This window comes from Puccinia triticina, chromosome 5A, assembly GCF_026914185.1.
Source record: "Puccinia triticina chromosome 5A, complete sequence".
Taxonomy (NCBI): domain Eukaryota; kingdom Fungi; phylum Basidiomycota; class Pucciniomycetes; order Pucciniales; family Pucciniaceae; genus Puccinia; species Puccinia triticina.
In genome coordinates, this window is record NC_070562.1 from 2603954 (window position 1) to 2621581 (window position 17628).

Sequence of the window (17628 nt, forward strand, 5' to 3'; positions counted from 1 at the left end):
CTCCAATCTAAAAAAAGGAAGAAAAAGAAAGGGGCGGGGACCAAGAACAAGCCTGAATACATCAACAAAGAAACCCCATGGACATGGGAAGTGGGTGTGAATAAGCCACATGATCAGAAAGAGAAGAGAGAACCAAACAAAAGGGGAGGACACACAAGCGGGGGAAGAGGGAGACAACACAGTGTGGGGTTGGAGGGATAAGAAATAAGGATGATGGTGGGGATGGGGATGATTATTATGAATCAGGAACAAGAGTCTAGGCATAAACAGGGATAAACCACGACAAAAAGCGATAACAAGCGATCGGGAGAGAGAAAGAGAGAGAGAGATTGGGCGAGAAGAAGAATGGAACAAAGGTGGTGGTGAGGAAAGCGAGATAGGCCGGGAGAAGACGAGGGGGGAAGGGGTCAAGATGAGAGATTAGAGCGCATCTGAAGACAGCGAGGATTACATTCCGATGCGGCGTTGGTTGCCGGCGTTCAACAAGCTCATGAGGTCGAGCTGGGCATTACTACCCGCCGCTTGCTGCTGTTGCTGCTGTTGTTGTTGTTGCTGTTGTTGTTGCTGTTGTTGTTGCTGTTGTTGCTGTTGTTGGGACTGTTGTTGGGGCGGGGGCGGCAAGTTAGCAAGAGGGATCTGGAAGAGCTGTTGGACGGCGTTAGGATTGTTGCCGAGTGCGGGATGAGGCTGGGGTTGTTGCTGTTGGAGAATGCTGTTAGGAGCGGTAGCGGGGTTGTTATTGAGCATGGGGACGCCGGCGAAGCTGGAGACGTTAGGATAGCCGGGGCCCGCGAAGGCGCGAGCGGGCGGGCCGGCGATGAACGGGAAGGAGAGAGTGGGGTTGTTGACGGGGTGGGCGGGGAAGGAGCCGGCGGCAGCTGCGGCGGCGAGGGCTTGTTGGCGCTGGAGCTGCTGGAGCTGTTGCTGTTGCTGCTGTTGCTGTTGTTGCTGTTGGAGCTGGAGCTGCTGCTGATGGGCCATGGGGTGGTGTTGGAGGCCGGGCAGCATCTGCGGGGCGGGGTGGCCAAAGCCCACCGGGCCCGGCCGGCCACCTCCAGCCCCCGTTTGGACCCCAGTCGGCGAGCCGGCGAAGGTCACCGTGGGCGGAAGGATCCCGGGATGGTGCGCCGGGACCTGCTGGTGGTGCAGGAAAAGGTTGTTCAGTGCCGCCGTGTGGGGCCCATTGGCTGAAGGTAGCTGGACAATTCCATTTGGCCCCGGGGCAGAGTTCAAGTGCTGCAAGCCATGAGAAGTGCCATTCACCGACGAATTTGCACCCGCAATGGCTAGACCTGGAGTAATTGTCAATGATGAGCTTGCATTTCTTCTCTCTTTCCATTGACCCTGGAAAGCGAAAAACCCACGTTGGTACTCAAGTCCATTTTGCTGTTGCTGCTGCTGTTGTTGCTGTTGTTGCTGCTGCTCGGAGTTTTAAAGAGAACGTGAAAATGCTCCAGATCAGTTCAATGGCAATGCCTGTCAAACACAGAAAAAGGAAGCTTACCTCAAATTGGCTCATACCTAGCCGATTGGAAGGAATTTATCAACGAATAGGGGGAAGTAATGAGCGCTACTGGGAAAAAGTTGAAGATAAGGGTTAGATGAATGACAGACGTTGTTGATGGAGCTGGCGGGACAAGAAGGCCAATTTCTGGTTATCGTTGCTACGATCGTGTGCGAGCTGCTGGGCAGGAATGTTAGTGAGCGAGTTAGAGTTAACGGAGTGGAGCATATGGCGAAGCTGAAACATCTGTGGGTCATGAGGAGCTTGGTTGCGGAGGGCGGCGAAGCTAGCGTCGATGGGCGACTTGACATGTGGGGGGTGGTTGGTCGTGAACAGGTTGAAGGGTTGGTTGTTGGTGGCACTGCCAACGGATTGGGAGCCGTGGCCGTTCTGCGATCCGAACGGATGGTTGGCCGCCGATTGAGAGCCAGATAGATGGCCGAAACGGTCAGCGGACGAGTGGCTTGACAGGTGGTCTTCCAAGCCTCCGATTGGATGGGCAGACGAGGATCGCTGGGGAGAGTCACCAGCAAAGTTGGCAAAGGGGGTCGAAGAGGATGGGTGGGTGTGATGTAAGAGGTGGTCGAGGGTGTGGTCGTCGGCTGCTTGGATGCGATCGCCAAGCTCAGCTTCGTGAATCGATCGCATCCCGGGGGCATGGACAGCCGTGGGGGAAGTGGCGGAGGCGCCGTGCAGTTGGGCAAATCCCATGGCGTCGCGGCTGTAGTGAGGCGACTGTCCATTGGATGGCATGGCTTTGTTGAGAAGCTGGAAAGGCGATGGATGAGCCTGGGCGGTTGGTGCGCTTTCGGAAGGGGGCTCTGAAGTCTAGATATGGAGGATACAGGATCAGCAAGGATTACAGAGGCCGCAGAACATGTTGCAAACTCACTTTTGAACTCATTTGAAGCATACTCAAGACACGAGCCATGTTCTCCGGGTCTACACTGGGACTGCCGGCCCCTTTTGTGGGACTTCCCTTGTCAGTCAATAGCGAGCCAGGTTGTTGTCCACTGCCATCCTTGTTGTGATCGAAAAACTTCGCAAACCGGCTTGCTCTAGGAAGGACGGCAAGTTCGTTCTCATTAGCAGGATGCGAGCTTGTGAGACCACTTTCATCAGGAGTTCCGGATATGGCTGTAAAATCAAACTGTTTTGAGGGGTTTGAGTGAAAGTCACGATCGGGCTTGTCGACATGGGTATCAATAGCTGCCGCTGCGCTGCCGCCCGCTGGACGGTGTTCCTCCTTGAGAGCGGTGGAAGAGTGGTCTTGGGAGTCGGTAGCTGCGGCCGCAGCCAATTTCTTTTGAGCCTCCAGTGCCTTCATCTCAGCTTTCCAAGTTTGGATGGCATCCGTTTCGCTGGATCCATATCCATTATCGTTTCGAAGCCCGTTAGACGGCTTGGAGATCTCCCATTTGCCCTCTCCCGAGTCCCAGGCACCATCCTTAACCCGTCTGGTGGGATGGGAAGTCAGAGACACATTTGGGGAAATCGGGGGTGTCTCTCTAGAAGCCGTGGCAAGCGAGCCTGATGAGGGAAGTTGACTGGAGGTGGTGTTTTCCTTTTCTCGAGCTCGTTGCTGATTATTGTTGCGGTTTGAAGAGTTGGAGGTCTGAGGATACTTGTTGTTGTTGATCGTCTTCTCTCGGTCCTTTTCACGAACGGAGTGATCGCGCGTGTCGGGGGTATCCTTGTTGGCTCGAGCTGGATTGTTGGCTTGTTGTTGTTGTTGTTGATGGTAGGAGGTAGATCGCTTGGTGGGTTGACCGGCAGTCGTACCCGGGGGAGGTCTTCTCCAGTTCATCTGTTCGTCGCCCGTTGTGCCATCTCGAGGGTTGATACTCGATCGACGGGTCTTATCTCGCTCGACATCTCTCTCACGTTCTCGTTCCCGATTACGTAGTCGGGCGTCATCCCGATCGCGATCGGGGACGTACCTGTCCAGCGTTCGACGGTTGGAGGTGGTGTTGTTGTTCAACTTACCGTCGGCTGATCCTTGGTCGTCGGGTATTCTTTGGTTGGCGTTTCGCTCTTTACCGGTTCCGAGCGAATTCTCGTTTGGCTTTCTCCGACTGCCGTCAATATTCAAGTTGTCTGTCCTGGCTATGTGAGGGGCACAATCGCGGTCGATGAGCCTGCGGCCACCCTTGATAGATGAGCTGTTGAGAGGGCTGTTTGGGCCGTTGAGATGTAGACTAGAGGGGAGCTCCTCCGTTCCGAATTTGCCAAAGTTGGCAAACGGATTCCTGGCGGGTGGCTGGCTCCTTCCTAGGACGGGGAGACTAGCTAGGGACTGGGAGAGTGCTTGTGATTTGTTGTCGGGGGATGTCTGCTGCTGCTGGCTGGGTCGTTGATTGGGGGATGTGTTGGCATTCGGGGGAGCATGGTTGGGTTGGGATCTGACCGAATTGAAGTCGCAATCACTGCCAACAGGAAGAAAGAGTGAGCCAGCTGATGATGATGATGATGATGATGATGATGATCGATTGGGAGTCTAGATAGGATGGTTTATTTACCCAAACCATTCGCTGAGCGGCTTGAGTGCAGGGGGTCGGACGCAGAGCGGACTGTTGTGGAGGGCGAGTAGCTGGGCTCTGGAGTAGAGGATTGGCTGTTTTCTGGGTTCGACGGCTGGGGCGGGGGTTGAGGGTGTGCTTGCGGGTGAGTCTGAGGCGGGTGAGGCTGATGAGGCCATTTTGAGGGATGCGTAAGCCCTGGCAGCGGAGAGGAGTGCTGTTGGTGGTGGCAGTGGCAGTGGGCGCTGTCAGCATGTGTCGGAGGGGATGGGGTGGTGGGCTGTGGACTGACCTGCGTCTGCTGAGGCTACCGACATGGGACCACCGGCGAGCACACTCTGGCAGTTCGAGGTGGGAGATGGCAGAGTCCAGCAGCAGAGGGCGGCTGGCTGATGTGGCCATGGCTCATAGCACTCCCGGGGGGAGGGGGGCGTCATCACCACCCCGGGGGGGTGTGACATCTCCCCACTGCAACACTTTCCACATCGCGCACTTCAAAAAAAGAAAAGAAAAAAAAGCTGCGTTATTCTGGATGTTGGCTGAGGAATTGTCAAGACTTTGGAGCTAGTTTTGAGGCCGTGATAAGCAAAATTTTGAAAAGTCGACAACCTGTGGCCTGTGGGTGTTGGGAGTACTTGATCATTGTGAAAAAAAAGAAAATGATTAATAAAAACACCTTAAAATGGGCTCTAAATTTTTGCATCATGAGGACCGGCTCACTGCCACTGGCAGAAATATAAGGAAAGGTATAGGCTGGTTGAACTTGAAATAGACAACTCATAAGCCATCATTGATCAACATGTGGCTGAGCTGAAAATCTATAAAATCTCCTTTTTGAGAATTTAATTACTCAAACTGAAATTTTCCAACTAGAATGAAAACTACTGATCAGAGTTCAACAACGATGGAAATATTTTTCTGAATAATACTTCCTATTGAGAGTAAGTTACTACAGTGCAAGGTATTTTAAGAGTTATGAAGCGAGACACAAGTAGAAGACAGTCAGGCTTCCAACACTTTCATCTGGAATTAAACTCCACTTCCCGTTTGAGACACAGAGGAGAACTCCCTCCTAGTGGATGTTTGCTTGGCAAGGTCAAATTTTGTAGCCAAGAAGCACTTTCTAACACGTTTCCTGCTTGGTCCTCGTGTGAGTGACTCAGATGGTTGCAAGATTTCATGTGCCTCATCCAGGAGTCCAACTTGACTAAGCTTGCCAAGGACTTGAGGGTATCTTCCTCTGGTAATCTGGTAATCAAAGCCCCCACATGGGATCCCTTGTTCAATGAGCAAAATCTGTTTATTTTTGACGAGTCCAACCTTTGTCCAATCATCGGGTCCCACTTGACGGGAAACAGTCGCATTATCCCGTCTGATGGGGCTCTTTTCAGACATGTGATCGGCTTGCTTCTGACGACGTTTTGGGTAAGCCTGCCCCAGCCATGAGGATTGTCGCCTCGATCCATGCGCCGAGCCGACGGCCATGCGGACCGGCTAATAGCATCGCCAATACGGTCGGACTGCCCCTGCGTCACTGTCAGCAAGCCGAGGGGCAGTCCGGGATTAATGAGGCCCTCATGTCAGACTGCTCATGGAAAGTTTGGCATCAAACCACGCGGGACGACAATAATCTGCTGCCGGGGCGTGTAAATCCATCTGAGGAGCGGAGATCCATCCCGGACAGCTTCCCCCGGGGTTGCTTTTCGGCCCTGTTCGGCGCACAGACTGCTACTTCCAGCTATTCGGAACTACAATCAGGCCTCACTTTTGGTTCCCAACCCTCGGAAATGGATCACGTCGGGCGAATGGTGATTGCATACTCAACCAAGTTCTTGTTGCTCTGATGTGGTTGCTACTATGCATGGGGCATGGTTGTATGTACTCGGTCGTGAGGAACATGTAGAGTTTCGAATTGTTATCGGACATCGAGGGAGGAAACAAGACCAGAGTTGCGCTTGGAAACATGTGGTGGCGCCGGGGAATCTCTCTCGAGGAATGTAAACCTCTCCCATGTTCAGGCGAAGAACAAACGTCACCGGCGTTGCTCGACTGGAAGCGAGTGGATGTGCTCGCTTCCCTGGATGCACGACCAGAGGCCCTGGCTCCGCCGGACAAGCTCCTTGATTGCAAGAGATCCAGAACCCCTCGCTGTAACTCCTTCTCCCTGTCAACCGTTGAATCGGGCAGCTTCCGACTCGAAGTGCTGCTACACTGCAACAGCCGAAGGTACGAAGGCAGCTTCTTAAGGGGGAGTGTCCCCTCACAAGATATGTATGCATTAAGGACACTTATGTGACGTATTTCCCTCGCTCTCCTCCGTGCTCGTTAGAGGCTGGTTGTACTAGTCCTTCCTTAAAACCGACTTCGACTGGTCGGCTATCTACTCCTCCCTATGTCTGTTTCCTCGAACCGTACATATTTATATCAGCTTGCATCCCAAAATCGTTCACTCGAGTGTCGTGTTGATGGTCAACATCTCCGCTGTCCTTGAGAATTACACATCAATACAGATTCCTAACATAAATAAATAAATATATAAGCTGAACTGGTACTCCACAACCCAGCCGCTCCCACATGAACCACTCGACAGAGCCTCTCGGTAGCCAAAACAGATAAAGTGCATATTTTGCTTGCCCCAATTCATCGCGTCCTACCACCGACCTCGCAGTCGCAACTCCCCATTTCGCCACCTTCAAGCTCTGTCAAATATAGCCTCGGCCTCGCTCTCTTTACGTGATCCAGGTCTTCAGTTTATCTTCAACGTCCATACGCTCGAACTGGTTGGTGCTGTCCTATCCTTTCACCCAATTCCTCAAACTAGCATGACGACAGTATTAAATCCGATGGCGATTTCCTTCTTCTTTGCAACCGAGCAGTAGCAAGAGAAATGTCTGGTGGACTCATCTGCCCGGCTACAGTGCCAATTCGAACCAATGAAGCTCTCAGGGAAAACCGGTAGGTCATCTCGGCTATACAATCAATACTTACAAGATTTAGTTGGTAATAGTGCATCGGCTGACTTTGGTTGAAATTGTGACTCCGACATCAGAAACCAATTACACCCGGGCAAGGGAACGGTTATTGTCCGACGACCCTTCAAGTATGTGAAACATCAAGGGCCGCGCCCGGTCGGTACCGGTTCCGCCTCGACGTTCGTGTTTTCCGCTGCCAACGGTCCAGCGAAGATCCGAGCGCTATCAATCAGACCTGGTTCGATGGCAACCACTCACGAACGATCCTCTCACCACGGCTCGAAGTCCGAGAGAGCACAGACTGTGGCCGTGGATCCGGAAAATAGAGGTCGGAAAAACGAACGTGCATTCGGACCGCCGGTCTCGCGTCTCCTAAGCTCACGCAAGCTCAACCTATCGGCCTTGGACATCTCTGCATGCCACAAGAGAAAAAGCGCTCAGGTCGAAGTGGTTCGGGATGAGCTCACCAATCCCCTGTATCAGACCGACCCGAGCCTGGCCAAGTCCCCCGGTACGGCCCGCCTCTGGGACTGGTTTTCCCAAGGCCGAACCTCCTGCTTCTCCGACTGGTCCAACTCTGCCCCTACCTCCAGTCGCCGCTCACTCACTGTCTGCGAAACACCCACACAGCTCTATCCCCCCAAGTCGTCCAGAGAAATAGCCCACAAGAAGAGGATCTCGAGCGGCCCTCAACTCCCCATGTCCCTCACGCGTGAGTCGAGGGCTTTCCAGACTCGCAGTCGAAGCGATTTCGGGCTCTCGAATTACAGCTAATGAAGCAGCCCGCACAGACCACAAAATCCTTACCATTTAAATTCACCACAATTTCCATCTCTCTACCCAGCAAAAGATCATGCATGTGTGCAATTTTAGCGGCCCGTAACCCGAGCACATATTTTACTCGTTGACCTTTACCCCAAGACTAACCTGAGCAATGTGTCTGGTCCATCTGTTTGGTTTTCGTTTTCGTTTTTGTTTTTGTTTTTCTTGTAAAGCTAGATGTTTTTGGAATATGTGATCAATCTTACTAGCAATTTCTCCCGCTTTTTTCATGCAAATCGACTCTTCAGGCAATCCAGCTACATGAACAGAATAGCTGTTTTGCTCAGCGTCACTTACAGTGGCATGATCAGGACAGACCGGTACCTATCAGAGTACGGCACCTTCATACGCAGGTGCCTCCGAAGGTCCGCCCTGCTCATGCCCTGAGTGGCTGTACGGCGAATATCGACTGGGTGCCGTAGAGAGACTCTCCTGCGCCTGGTCGATCGACAAATCACTTCGATTCAGCGGTACTCTCATTCCTTCAGCGCCACTGCTTTGCTAGTTCTTAAGAGAGTCTCCTGTTCGCCATATTCATGTTTCCCCATCATCAACTTCAATCAATCATTCACCATCTGTACTCTTTTTTGTAATCTTTCCAAATAAGTTTTCCTGCCTTCTTCCTTCGTACCCACACTACTCCAGCTACCAACACTACTTCTTCAGTCGCGTTCCCAATTACCTCGAAAATGCTTTTCTCAATCCACCAGAAGGCCGCGTCTGCCTTAGGACTCGCCATGGCTGTTTCCTCTGCGCCGGCGAATGAGCGAACCAAGATCAACCTCTTCGAGCGCGGTGTTGGCCTTGGATGGCTCTGCCACTTCGACGGCGTTGCTGCTCCCACCGTTGACGCTTCTTTGAATCTTCCTCTCATGCTTGGAGGATTGTGTGCGAAGGTACGCGTAGCCCCCGTTTTCACGCGCCTTAGGCTTCGATTAACTTTTGCCTTTGCCCTGCGCCCCCTGCACAGGTCAACTACGACTATGACGGCTGTAATAGCTTCAAGCCGCTTGGTAAAGCCCCAGGTGGCCACGGTGATCCCGTCAAGGCCCAATCAATCGACCAGGATGACGACGACAAGAACACCAAGGACCATGTCAAGCCCAAGCACAACAAAGGAGACGACTCCGGCTCAGTTGGTGCTCAATCGTTCAACGACGCCGGCGGCAATGACTCGGACGAGTCATCCCCCGACGGTAAGGCCAGCTCGCCCAGCTCGCACCACAAGAAGCCCAAAAGCCACGATGAAGACGATGATGGACTCACCAGCGCTCAATCCTACAACGATGCCGGAGACAGCGGCAAACCCAAGAAAGATCACCCTTCTTCCGTCGGTGCCCTCGGAGCCGCAGACGGTGATGATGACCGTTGCAACCGCAATGAGCACTACAGCTCGCAGCTAAAGAAATGTGTCAACAAGAGCTTTTTCTCCAAGGCCAACGAGGACTCCACTTGCAAGAATGGCAAACTCGATGCAGTGAGTACCAATTCACCTTGCGAGGTTATTCCACCGTTCCAAATTAACTTACTCCCATCTGATCTTACCCCAGCTCCTCAAACTCTGCCTCGACGTCTCCATCTTAGGTCTCACCAAACCTCTCCACGCTGAGGCTACCGTTTTACCTTTCGGCCCTGGTCGTCAAGGCAAGGACGGCTGCCCGGTTGGACAACAGCTCTCTTCGCTCCTCAACGTCTGCGTTGACCAGAAGTTCTTCTCGGGCCCTTTGGCCAACAACCAATGCCAACCGGGATGGAAGCTTGACCTCGTAAGATCATTCCAACTATGTACTAGTGATCTACTTCCGATAAGCTTACTTCCTGTTTCGACCTTCTCCGTCACCTTTAGGTCCTTGGCATCTGCTTAGACTTAGTGGGTTGTAAAAACCAGGGCTTAACTAACTGAGTTCCTTTTTAGTCAATCAATTCTGTTATGTCGAGCAGTTGGAGTAGCTTGTACTTTTTATTACTTATTTGTTTGCATGTTTGTTTGTCTTCCAATCGCTGCACGGTACCACTTTCCTTTTATCCGCCATGTCGCGCCCTAATTTAAACCAAATATCATATCCATCTCTGACCAAAGAAATCCTTATTGATGTAGCCATTGAGACTCTCCTCAGATCGCATTCGCGCAAAAACTTCTTGGTCGAGAACAGTTGATGGAATTGAAACAGGACGCGGGTTTGGTCACGATTTGGGGTACTGTTACCTCCCCTCCCCCTGGCAATGTGCGTTGTTGCGCCGAGCACGTTGGTCTCATCGGTCAGCAGTGCTTGGTCCACATGAGGGCAATCATATCACCGGGCCGTCTGTTCTCAGACTCAACGCACACGGAAACATCACCGTCTCACTGATGAAAATTTTGAATATTTATCCAGCATGGTCAAGAGGAAAAGAAAACCGCCAATTTCATAATTGGGATCACGGGCATAGCAAGAGTTTGTTAGATGTTGTCAGAATAATTTCTCAGAAGAGAAAAAAAAGTGGCAATGGGTGGGTTGAAGGCGCTTGAAATGAGTCACCACCACCAAAGTTGTTGAGAGCATTGAAAGTCTTCCGCTGAGTGGTGGCAAAGCAAGAAGCACTCCCGCCAGCCGCAGGGAGGGATTGGTGACTCATTTGGGGGTGCTTGTCTGAGAAGGTCGCCGAAAGTCAAGCTAATAGGGATAGGAAAACAACTCTGTATTGCAAAAACCAAGCTCTCATAAAAGCAGAAGAGACAAGGGCACAAGGTGAATGGAGAGTGGTGTGTATGTGTATGTGTAATGTGTGGAGACATAAAGACGACGAAACATGAAGTAAGATGTAATACATGTATATTTCTCCTTTTCTTGTTTTTGTTTTCGTTGTAAAATAAGAAAGAAGAGAGAGGGCAGGGAAAGAATACATGAATTTAAAGTGGGCCAAGCCAAACGAAAAAAAAGAAAAACTTCATTCTAAGAGAGCTAGGAAAAATGACGAGGGTAGTAAGTGGGTCGTTAATGTCGCTAATATGTTATGAGTTGATGAGCTTGAGGGTGAACCTGTCGTGCTTGAGTGGTTTGTATACAGACAGCTGCTGGTGTTTCATTTCATTTTTGCTTGGTTTCCCTCTATCAACATATACATATGTGAATACGTATAATAGGGATATTGCGACGGCAACGGTTTAAACGCTTGTTGTACTGTCGATTTCGATTGTCGGTACGACGGACGAGATGAATTTCAAAAACACCAATAGATACCTGGCTCATGAAGACGTGGGTTGATTGATCATGGAAAAGTTAGGTTACAGGTTTCTTTAGATAGAGGATGAAAAGGGATGCTTAAAGACTTAACTGGTCGACTCTCAAGCCTTCGATTTCGGGTTCCTGAGAGTCCGGGCTGAGGGCGTTAGCCGTGCTGGTGGGACTCGTAGCCGGGTTTCCAGCCTTCTTATCCTTGGAGCTGCCGCTACCACTGCTACCGCCGCCGGTGGCCTTCTTGACCACCCCGCCGATCCAGCCTTTCTTCTTACTGATCGAGCCACCATTACCGGCTCCACTGGAGGAGTGCTTCTGTTGGGCTTCCTTGAAACTTCCATCCATCCTCTCGATCATCTTCTTCATCACACTCGAATGTTTACATGGATGGACTGAGGCCAGATTCAGCCCATTCAGATGCGGAAAGGGCTCGATCGTCACCGTCTTCTGCGCATAGTCTGACGAAATATCTGCAAACGTTTGGGATGGCGTCAAGGGTCTTTTGTGTTCATCGTAGCCCATTAACCACATTCTGGGTGTTTGATAGTATCTAGGTACAGATTCAGATATGGATTTCAGTTCAAATTATGTGGCCCGAAATACACCTCCTTTAAGAGTGAATATGAAGGACAAGACTTACTTGTCATAAGTGATCAGACAGTCATAGGTACGAACGCTGACGAGGTTACTGGGGTTGTTTTGTCCAAGTTCAGTCTGTTGGTTGGCGGCAGCTTGAGTGCTTGCCGTTGCATCATCCTCAGCCTCGACGACCCCACCGGCATCACCCAAGTCATCATCCATATCTGGGATGTCATCTAGATTGGGTATGGCTTCCTCAGCGTTATTCGACGGATCCGGATTACGGCCGGCTCCGGTATCGGCTGACAAGGAGAGCGAGTTGACGTTATGGTCTAGATCGGGGATGTCGCCGATATCATGGGCGGCAGATTGGGTCGCTTTTGATCATCTCGCCAATCCGATATTCGGGGTTAATTTGTCGATTGAGGTGGAATAGGGGCGAATGTGAGGTTAATACAGTATCAATGGCTGTGATCACAGAAGAAGTCGAGAGCTCACGTCGAGTGGTATGTGTCACCGCCCATTCTTCATCATCTGCTCCAACAGCGCCTTCGGCAGCAAAGCTCATCATTGTCTCTGCGTCTTCATCTTTGTCGGTGTAGACCATCTGAGAAGCCCTACGCAAGCAAGCCACTTTGATTGCACAGAAGAAGGATTTTCAAATGGTATAAATATTCTTTGATCATGAGCTGTTGTTTCGGCAGTTGGAGTTTGATACATACCATTTCGAGAGATTAAGTACTGTTTATTCTCGGGCAGGAAGTCTCGTCGTTTGGTTCCATCGCCTGCTTCCCAAGACCAGGTGGGAAATTTGTAGCACAAAAAATCGCCGGCTGCCACAAATTCCTCTGAAAATATCCCGAGATTTCGATGTGAGAAGTGAATTGTGTGAGGAAGTTGCCAATGAAGTACAACTCGAGACTTACCCGGTGTGATTCGGCCATGTTCTTTGAATTTGGATTCCCTCAGGACTGGTGCGAGATAGTCCCTGACAGCCCAGAAGTGAGTTTGGGTGAACTGCTGGAAGGACTGCATTCTGATTCTGATTCTGGAGATGCGGGTGTAGTGTTGGTCTTCGTCTCCGTCGTGATAATGTTGGTGGTGGATGACAATGGCCGGTTCTCCGGGTCTGAATTTAAACTCGCAGGGCTCCCTCGGATGATGTAGCCGGGGCCCCCGAGGCTGCTGCTGCCGGCTTATGTCATCATCACTTTACCTTTATCCTGCCCTTCGAGACTTGCACAGCAACAGACACCTCCCCTCTCGACCTCGACGATGGCTGCCGCGAACACTGCCCCCGCAAACCATATCCCACTCTGCGAGCCCAGCCCAGTGGACGACATCAGCCCTCGCCTACCGAGAGGTCAGTACGCAACCAGTTTAAATCAAGGATCCCTTGGCTTCGGAACTGATCCGCATTTCATGTTGCGTTCAGTTGGCGATCTATTCGATAGCTGGGACGACTTCCGCACGTGGTCTCGAAAGGCCGCCGAAGCACGTGGATTCACGCTCAGCCAATCGCAATCCAAAGGGAGCTCAGGCACAATCGTACTCCGATGCAGCCGGTTCAAAGAGCCTGGGACGGTCGGCCAGAAGATGGCCGAGAACGGCTGTAAGGTGGTTTTCAAAGTCATGAGGGCGAAGCCAGGCGTGGAAGGTTTTGAGGTCGTCTATGCCTTTGAGGAGCACAACGTGTGTCGTCTTATTCCATCCTGAAACTAAACTTGCCCCACCCCACTCCAAGCTGACCTCTGACTTTCTGGAATCTACCGAACCCAAGCATCCCTTCGGGCCCGACATGCCCGTTGGACACCGTCCTGGTACCAGTCTGTCAGGCCAGCCACCGAAGAGAAAGAAAGTCAAGACGAGCGCATCAGGGGCCACCAGTGACGTCGGTATGGCCGGCTCAAGTCACTCCCAGAACGTCTCCAATGGAGCCACTCCTCCCGCCTCGAGCTCAAAGCCATTCCTCTTCGATCCTTACACCGGCAAGCCCATCCGCTCATCCGCCACTCCAGTCCCAACCGCAAATACTCCCAGTCCACCCACCCATCTTGATCCCATCCACCAGCCAGCCAACCCCACACTTCCTCCACCAGCCGGCCAGTCCCTCCCGCGGGCCCCCAGTAGTCTCAGTGGTACCCCCCGCAGTCACTCCTCCCGTGCAGGCTCACGTACAGCAAACTATCCACATCCAGGCGCGGTCATCCCTCAGCAGGCTGAGAGCTACCCAGCAGCAATCTCCCCGAATACCGCAGCAAACCATCTACCGACGGGGATGGGTATGACTACCCCTAGCACCCACTCCGGCCCACTCAAAAGCTACCCCCCACTGAGCGTCCGACTATCCGTCAAAGCCCAGAATTCGATCACCGAATTTCTCAGCAGTCTGTCGCCTGCCTTGGCCCCCTATGGTACTCATTTTAAATGGCTCGGCGTCCAATCTCCTGCAGATCTTTTGGGCTTAGTCGAATCTGGTGGCGAGGAGGAGCTCGAAGTGTTCTTGGACGAGATCGATACGTGTGGGATCGGTGCACGAGGTGAAGGGGTCAGTCAGGAGGAAAAATCTTTAATCATCAGGGGCTTGAGAAAACTGAGTGGAATCAAAAGTAAATCTTCAACATAATAATATCTTGTACATAAAAACATATATAATTGTGCTTCCAATGTTTTCTCTCTCTGTCTTTGGAAGGCCACAATTATTAAACCCAAAGAAGATCTGGTAGGCGGGGCTTGTGAGCAAGACGCAGTTTTGCGTATTATCTATGATGATTTGTATCATCTGATTGGCCGTACATGTACTGTACATAGCAATGGTAATAATGGGCACAAAAGGTGCAATGACGCACTAGGGTTCAAGATACAAATTTACACAACATGCAAGCCCATTTCTGAGGTAAAAAATGAAGAATTTCTTCTGGTGCCAAGAAACACCGTTTAGCTCGCCAAATGTGCACAGAGTTGTTAATAAAGGCCTGAAGACATGAGATTCTATTGTGAATCCCCCGAATAGGTTTGATTTCATCTGTGGATCCTGGTTTCCCAACGATAGTATTGTTCAAAAACATCAGGTGTGCTCCATACCTGGAAAATAGTCAAACATAATTAAACCCTCTATTGAGCTATTTCCTTATCCCCGGACCCCGGAGTACTACTACAGCTCTCTTTGATTCTCATCGTCGCTCGCATGCCCGATTCTCGGCCACAAACTTATTCAGAGGTGAAAGGGTCATGATCAGTTGACTTGATAACAGCAGAGGAAATATTAAATCACGATGAATCTAGCTATTTATTTATGTAGGCAGAACGGCCCGGCACAAGTCTTTTGGGTATGAATTTCATACCCATCACTCTGTGTACAATTGGTTGTATACCGTCACCATGCTTCCGTTGCAAAGTGCAGCAGGTGATAATGCCCAACTCGGCACGCTCGAAGCAAGCACCAGAGGCAAAAGATAATCGCACAAATAACCATAACAACTCCAATGGAATAGCATTGTCGATGAGCTCATTACTTCGAAACAAAAAAAAATCGGGTAGGTATTGACTACTTTTGATCTGAAATTGTAGGTATCGATTCTTGGTTGATGCAGAGCTCCATTCGGCTCATTATGTTTCATCAACGACAACTTCCTCCGCCACTAGGTTACCACCTTGACTCTGGACATGCTTCAATTTTTCAAGGTGACCACTGTTATCATGCCGTGTGCCTATCACTAGAACAAGTTTGCTATATAAATACCTCCTTTCTGTGGGAAAACTATTATCGACATCCAGTTGGGTATTTCACAGCTTGAAGTCTTCTCATCTAAGTAAACTCCAAAATAAGGGAAACAAAACGACGACCAGACAGCGGAAATGTATCCTCATAATGTAATTGGACGCATGCAGCTGGCTGCAATTTCTATCCATCTAATCTTCCTCATCTTGCACGTTGAGGCTATCCAGCAATCAGGATGCGCCAACTTCTTCCAGCTCGCCCCGCTTCCACTGTGCGATGGCACACCTCAAATTCCAGGAATTGGCTCGGGCGGAGTCAGCTCAGGTTCGTCTGGAGAGGGAAAACCGAAACCTCCTGCCCTTGGTCAACCCCTTCCACCAACCGTCAAGGCTCCGGCAACAACCGTGAAAGACGGAAAAGCTCCATTTCTTCGATTACGATACAGGAGGGATGCTAATGTAAGACAAAATAAACTGTCACATTTCTCAGCATTCGCAATCTGTGTGGGAAAGGCTAAAATTAATTTTCGAATGTAGTTTTTCGCAGTCAAAAAGGGCGACGACTTGATCTTCAAGACTACTGAACCCGTGAGTTCGAACCAAACACATAAGAGACGTATGCTAGCCAGCAAACGTGCTGAAACTTCCATATTATCCAGAGTCAAGCAGTAGCCGGAGGGGATGGTGTGAGTAGGATACTTTAATATGAGGTTTTCTGTAAGATGTATCTGATTTTTTCTCCAATCAAATAGGTATGTGGAAACTACGATACGAATACCGTGTTGGGAGTATGTCTGTGGTCAGGAATCGATGAAACTGGAAAAGATCCTAACAAAAGTGGCTGGATTAGCGGGTATGTCTTCTCATTGACTACCGTGAGCTTGGTTTGGATAAGCTTCTTATCAGCTATTCCAACCTTTCTTACCTTTGTAGTTCGGCAACTACGAATTGTAATCGTGAAGTGTAAGAACATTCTTCTCGATCTCAAGTCAAATCGGATAATGCTCATGCCTACTTCCACTTAATCACCATGAACTACATCGGGGTCTTCAGTGAAATCTGGAAATCAGCCACTCCCGACAAAAAGATCACTGCCAAAGTGATTGATGGATGTGGTCTTGAAGCCAAATCATTCAAAGTTGGATGTGAAAACCTTTTCCTAACCAAAAAAGTATGTACACCCTTTCATACATTCATCTTGTGTTTGGATTTCCACTAAAGCTTGAATGATTCTCTTGTTCTTAAATCTCCAGCTTCTCTCAGCCTTAGACCCTAAAGCTGAGGGTGAAATCTCAGATTTGAAGTGGAACTTGTAGGTTTTACTCCCCACCCATTTCTGAAACACAAGGGTTGATGTTCAAAATGAGAGCTGATATTTGTTGGATTGGTCCATGGTTTAGTAAAAAATTGAAGACAATCTTTTGAAGAAAATAGAAACCCATCCAGGATTCCTCTTCTGCTAATCACTTATTGAGCTGAATGATCAAACAAAATCCTATCTTTAAGGACATCCATTACATAACATGGAGCTGTGCTTCTGAAACTAGAAATAAAAGACATGAGCATTGTCTACTGGAATGGACGTGCCAGATGACTCATGCTTAACCCTCTAATTGTATATATTTGTTAGAATTGATAACACCAGATCTTATCAGAAATATTTGGGAACTGAAGGATACTAGATCTTTTTTGGCAAGTATTATTTATGTATAATCACTACTACATTTCTTCTTTTTTTTCTCTTTTTCTTCCTGGAGTATATTTGAATGCCTCCAATTTTTTGGAAGTATTCCTAGATGGATTTGAAAATTCCCTTTCTTTTTGATATAAAAAAGGCAAATGGTTGAATTAATGCAATCTGAAGTGATACAATCATTTTGAAGCAGAGCAGCTTTTTGATTCTGACTCAGAATCATTCAGACTCAAGTCCTTTGAAAATATAGCCAATTCTGAGAATCATGAAAAGGGCTCTTTTTGAACATGTCTGTTGAGCCAACAGCTTAATCATATTCAAACCAAGAGATTATACTACATACGCAGTCAGCCAGTACTGGAGGACTTCCCGTCGACTTCGAATAAATCTGGAATTCCAGATTTCGCAGGGGAATCTGGAATCTGGAACTCTGGATCCCTTCGGGGAGCTTCGGGGACCGAGATTTCACTGCGAAATCTGAAATCTGTCGGCTCAGATCTGGATTTCCAGATCGACGGGAAGTCCTCCACTAATCTATTTGGCCACATGCTTTTCACATAGGTTTTACCTTCTCTTATTCTGATTGGAAAAAGAGATCCTC

General features: G+C 49.7%; 7 protein-coding genes across 7 annotated transcripts; 5 read left to right on the forward strand and 2 right to left on the reverse strand.

Annotated features, from left to right (window-relative positions):
* Positions 1-447: 447 nt before the first annotated feature.
* On the reverse strand, positions 448-4340 carry PtA15_5A315 (uncharacterized protein; the record flags this gene model as incomplete). The annotated part of the gene is made up of 7 exons (XM_053169063.1): positions 448-511; positions 599-763; positions 1004-1292; positions 1615-2332; positions 2397-3930; positions 4024-4099; positions 4316-4340. The coding sequence occupies 7 exons, from the start codon at positions 4338-4340 to the stop codon at positions 448-450; spliced, it is 2871 nt and encodes a 956-aa protein (XP_053020297.1).
* A 1125-nt stretch (positions 4341-5465) lies between these two features.
* Positions 5466-5867, forward strand: PtA15_5A316 (uncharacterized protein; the record flags this gene model as incomplete). Its single annotated transcript, XM_053169064.1, has 1 exon — positions 5466-5867. The coding sequence occupies one exon, from the start codon at positions 5466-5468 to the stop codon at positions 5865-5867; it is 402 nt and encodes a 133-aa protein (XP_053020298.1).
* Positions 5868-6910: 1043 nt separating this feature from the next.
* Positions 6911-7769, forward strand: PtA15_5A317 (uncharacterized protein; the record flags this gene model as incomplete). Its single annotated transcript, XM_053169065.1, has 2 exons — positions 6911-6978; positions 7073-7769. 2 exons carry the CDS (start codon positions 6911-6913, stop codon positions 7767-7769), a joined length of 765 nt encoding a protein of 254 aa, XP_053020299.1.
* A 737-nt stretch (positions 7770-8506) lies between these two features.
* PtA15_5A318 (uncharacterized protein) lies at positions 8507-9720 on the forward strand (the record flags this gene model as incomplete). Its single annotated transcript, XM_053169066.1, has 4 exons — positions 8507-8713; positions 8788-9294; positions 9368-9583; positions 9664-9720. 4 exons carry the CDS (start codon positions 8507-8509, stop codon positions 9718-9720), a joined length of 987 nt encoding a protein of 328 aa, XP_053020300.1.
* A 1242-nt stretch (positions 9721-10962) lies between these two features.
* Positions 10963-12649, reverse strand: PtA15_5A319 (uncharacterized protein; the record flags this gene model as incomplete). The annotated part of the gene is made up of 6 exons (XM_053169067.1): positions 10963-11038; positions 11133-11585; positions 11676-11991; positions 12113-12247; positions 12337-12462; positions 12541-12649. 6 exons carry the CDS (start codon positions 12647-12649, stop codon positions 10963-10965), a joined length of 1215 nt encoding a protein of 404 aa, XP_053020301.1.
* Positions 12650-12889: 240 nt separating this feature from the next.
* PtA15_5A320 (uncharacterized protein) lies at positions 12890-14240 on the forward strand (the record flags this gene model as incomplete). Its single annotated transcript, XM_053169069.1, has 3 exons — positions 12890-12977; positions 13050-13306; positions 13395-14240. 3 exons carry the CDS (start codon positions 12890-12892, stop codon positions 14238-14240), a joined length of 1191 nt encoding a protein of 396 aa, XP_053020302.1.
* A 1232-nt stretch (positions 14241-15472) lies between these two features.
* On the forward strand, positions 15473-16759 carry PtA15_5A321 (uncharacterized protein; the record flags this gene model as incomplete). Its single annotated transcript, XM_053169070.1, has 8 exons — positions 15473-15793; positions 15872-15922; positions 15994-16020; positions 16087-16187; positions 16268-16297; positions 16388-16505; positions 16588-16646; positions 16735-16759. 8 exons carry the CDS (start codon positions 15473-15475, stop codon positions 16757-16759), a joined length of 732 nt encoding a protein of 243 aa, XP_053020303.1.
* Positions 16760-17628: the final 869 nt, after the last annotated feature.